We start from the raw sequence: 3,846 nt of genomic DNA, 5'->3' as shown, positions 1-3,846 counted from the left end.
TGATCGCCCGTATGATTGATCGCCCGTATGATTGATCGCCCGTATGATTGATCGCCCGTATGATTGATCGCCCGTATGATTGATCGCCCGTATGATTGATCGCCCGTATGATTGATCGCCCGTATGATTGATCGCCCGTATGATTGATCGCCCGTATGATTGATCGCCCGTATGANGCCTGTCTCTTATACACATCTAGATGTGTATAAGAGACAGCCCTAGACCTCATCAGACCTTAAACCTCATCAGGCCCTACAGACCTCATCAGACCCTAGACCTCATCAGACCCAATGGAAGCATTCTGATAATTATTTCCGTTATAAACATTAGTTTTAGGTCTCACTGATCTACCGCTTCCATGGGTCTCGTTGTTGAGTTGTCCAGGTAACTCAGAACAGTATTTGGGTACGGCGTATCCATAGAATTCAGCTTGGTCCATCTTGACATCAGCAGAAATGTGTGAGTGAAGTACCACAGTTTGATCATTTTGAAGGTCCACACTCATTTTCTGGTTCCCCATTGCCTGAAAATCGTCTGCCACTGCCACTTGAGGGTCTTTTGGTGCTTGCAAATCACCTGCAAAACTCACATTTTCCAATGGGATCAATGGAGAAGGCTGACTTCCTGCAGAATCTGGAGTCCCTTGGAAATTTGATGAATAGATGTCCAAATCTAAATCAGAACCAGTTCCATCCAGTTGGTAATCAGGTAACTGGGATATTTGGGTATCCACAGACTCTGGATACCCTTTGAAAGTAGAATTTAAAGTTGAAGAAGTGGCATCCATTGAGTCCATACGATGTAGAGGACTGCGTTGCGGTTCGACAGTTGTGTCATCTCTGGACAAGTCGTAGCTGAAGTCTACCACCTCTTCGCGGTAGTCACGACCATCCAAAGACGCCTCGAAACCCTCCAAATCGTAAGTACGGTGAATGGTTGCTAGGTTCTCTTTAATGGTTGCGAAGGAAGGTCGGTTGCAAGGGTTCGAGGACCAACAACTTCTCATGACCTCCTGAACAGGAGGTGGACAGGAAGAAATCGGACTCAGTTGTACCCCTTGCAGAATCAGCTTCAGAACCTGCCGGAAAAATACGAATATAAAAGTTAAAGTGATTATAATTTTTGGAACAGAAATGTGTGGGTGGGAATGTAAAATAAAAGAAAAATCTAAAAGTTAGATTGATTATAATTTCAGGATTAAAAATATGCAGTGGATGGGCATTTAAAACTAAAAAATAACGAAAAAATGAGCCAAAAATTATAATTTGGCTGGTACGCAGATGCAGCGGGATGCAGGAAACTGTTATGCAGAGGCACGCAGAAGTTACGTAGGGGTACGCAGGAATCCGTGGTGCGCAGGGGTACGCAGGAATCTGGTACGCATCGATACGCAGGAAACTGGGTTACGCAGCGGTACGCAGGATGCTGTGGTACGCAGAGGTACGCAGGAAGCTTGGGTACGCAGAGGTACGCAGAGGTACGCAAGAGGCTGGTACGCAGAGGTACGCAGGAACCTGGTACGCAGATCGGTACACAAGAAACTGGGGTACGCAGAAGGCTGGTACGCAGGAAACTGGGCTACGCAGTGATACGCAGGATGCTGTGGTACGCAGAGGTACGCAGGATGCTGTGGTACGCAGAGGTACGCAGGATGCTGTGGTACGCAGCGGTACGCAGGATGCTGTGGTACGCAGAGGTACGCAGGAATCTGTGGTACGCAGAGGTACGCAGGATGCCGATGTGCGCAGGAAGCTGGGGTACGCAGTAGCAGCATAGAGGCCCTCACAGAAGCGCCTCTTACAAGGCCTCTTTATGTGAGGCGGGGCCTCCTGTTGCCTGCAATTGCCTACTTTGTCTATCGCCTACGTGCCTATTGCCTGCTTTACCTATTGCCTGAATTGCCATGAATTCGAAATCAAAGTAAAATAGCCAGAAATTCATCATTTCTTTCTATGAAATAACACGACGAAGGGAACGGTGAGAATTTAACGCGTTTTCTAATATAATTAATAACAATTATCCAAGCAGTCATTTAATATTAATGCCTATACCTGATTTGCCTGCTGCCTGATTTGCCTGCTGCCTGATTTGCCTGTCGCCTGATTTGCCTGTTGCCTGCTTGCCTGTTGCCTGATTTGCCTGTTGCCTGATTTGCCTGTCGCCTGATTTGCCTGTTGCCTGATTTGCCTGTTGCCTGATTTGCCTGCTCTACAGCTGCTATCGTTCCATCATACATATCATACAGCTGTATAATTTATTCTAAACTATACATCTGCGCCAATTACCCGCAAACGTATGTATGAATACGAGCTACTCATCCTCTGTGTGAAATGAGTATTCAGTTGTATGAACACAGCCTCTGTTTTATTCATGAACACCCGCCGCCGCTCAGCCAATCACAGGCCAGGATTCAGACGTGCGTAAATATACGGCAGCCAATCACGGCCCAGGATTCTGGCGGACGGCAGCCAATCACGTGGCGGGGATTGTGTAACCTTACACCTGATTGGCTGAAACTGATCCATTCATGGGAAACCTGAGCGTCTGCTACGGGCCGTAGTACGTGCGTCTGCTACGGGCCGTAGTACGTCTGTTACGGGCCGTAGTACGTCTGCTACGGGCCGTAGTACGTCTGCTGCGGGTCGTAGACGTACGTTTGTTACGGGCCGTAGTACGTCTGCAACGGGCCGTAGTACGTCTGTTACGGGCCGTAGTGCATCTGCTACGGGCCGTAGTACGTCTGCTACGGGCCGTAGTACGTGCGTCTGCTACGGGCCGTAGTACGTCTGCTACGAGCCGTAGTACGTCTGCTATTCTGCTACGGGCCGTAGTACGTCTGCTACGGGCCGTAGTACGTCTGCTACGGGCTGTAGTACGTCTGCTACGGGCCGTAGTACTTCTGCTACGGGCCGTAGTACTTCTGCTACGGGCCGTAGTAAGTCTGCTACGGGCCGTAGTACGTCTGCTATGGGCAGTAGTACGTCTGCTACGGGCCGTAGTACGTCTGCTACGGGTCGTTGTACTTCTGCTACGGGCCGTAGTACGTCTGCTGCGGGCCGTAGTACGTCTGTTACGGGCCGTAGTATACGTGTATTCACATCAATTTTCAAAGACTTTCGCAGTAAAACACACACTCAAAAAAATGTATAATTCTTCGTCCAAATAACAATTCGTTTTAGTCATATCGTTTGGGTCATCTTGATTCACTTTTGTCGACAATATCATCAGTTGAACCTACAGAAAATGTGCCACTATCTGGACCGTGTGACCAGATAATTTTTCTGTGTGTATCATAATGCTCACCAGAATTGTCCAAAATTTTGACAGCTGACGACTAGTTTTTGTCTAAATATCGATACACTTTTCGCCACTATTTGTGGGTCAGCCTGACCCAGTTTGACACCCGTCGTATCAGTGCTACGTGTGCTATACATCCTGCGGGCATTTGGTCAAAAGAAAGTGTGTCACAATTTAGACAATATGAGCCAGAGATTGCCGTGAGTGTGAGCCCCGTTTACTAAATAAGAAAGTGTGTCATAATTTGTACAATATGAGCCCGAGATTGCCGTGAGTGTAAGCCCCGTTTACTAAATAAGAAAGTGTGTCACAATTTGTACAAAATGAGCCAGAGATTGCAGTGAGTGTAAGCCCCGTTTACTAAATAAGAAAATGTGTCACAATTTGTACAATATGAGCCAGAGATTGCCGTGAGTGTGAGCCCCGTTTACTAAATAAGAAAGTGTGTCACAATTTGTACAATATGAGCCAGAGATTGCAGTGAGTGTAAGCCCCGTTTACTAAATAAGAAAATGTGTCACAATTTGTACAATATGAGCCAGAGATTGC

The 3,846-nt window shown here is 47.2% G+C and overlaps 1 protein-coding gene across 1 annotated transcript in view; it reads right to left on the bottom strand.

Moving 5' to 3' along the window:
* Positions 1–267: 267 nt before the first annotated feature.
* The window catches only part of LOC108677025 (tyrosine-protein kinase ABL2), an 8,322-nt gene continuing 4,743 nt past the window's right edge, over positions 268–3,846 (bottom strand). The window contains exon 2 of the mRNA XM_018165175.2: positions 268–1,078. Within this exon, the coding sequence (XP_018020664.1) occupies positions 272–1,078 (807 nt within the window). The 3' untranslated portion in view covers positions 268–271. The remainder of the gene's footprint in view (positions 1,079–3,846) is intronic.

The sequence above is a fragment of the Hyalella azteca genome, unplaced genomic scaffold (genome assembly GCF_000764305.2).
Source record: "Hyalella azteca isolate HAZT.00-mixed unplaced genomic scaffold, Hazt_2.0.2 contig15219, whole genome shotgun sequence".
Lineage (NCBI taxonomy): Eukaryota > Metazoa > Arthropoda > Malacostraca > Amphipoda > Hyalellidae > Hyalella > Hyalella azteca.
This window is presented reverse-complemented; position numbering and strand designations above follow the sequence as displayed.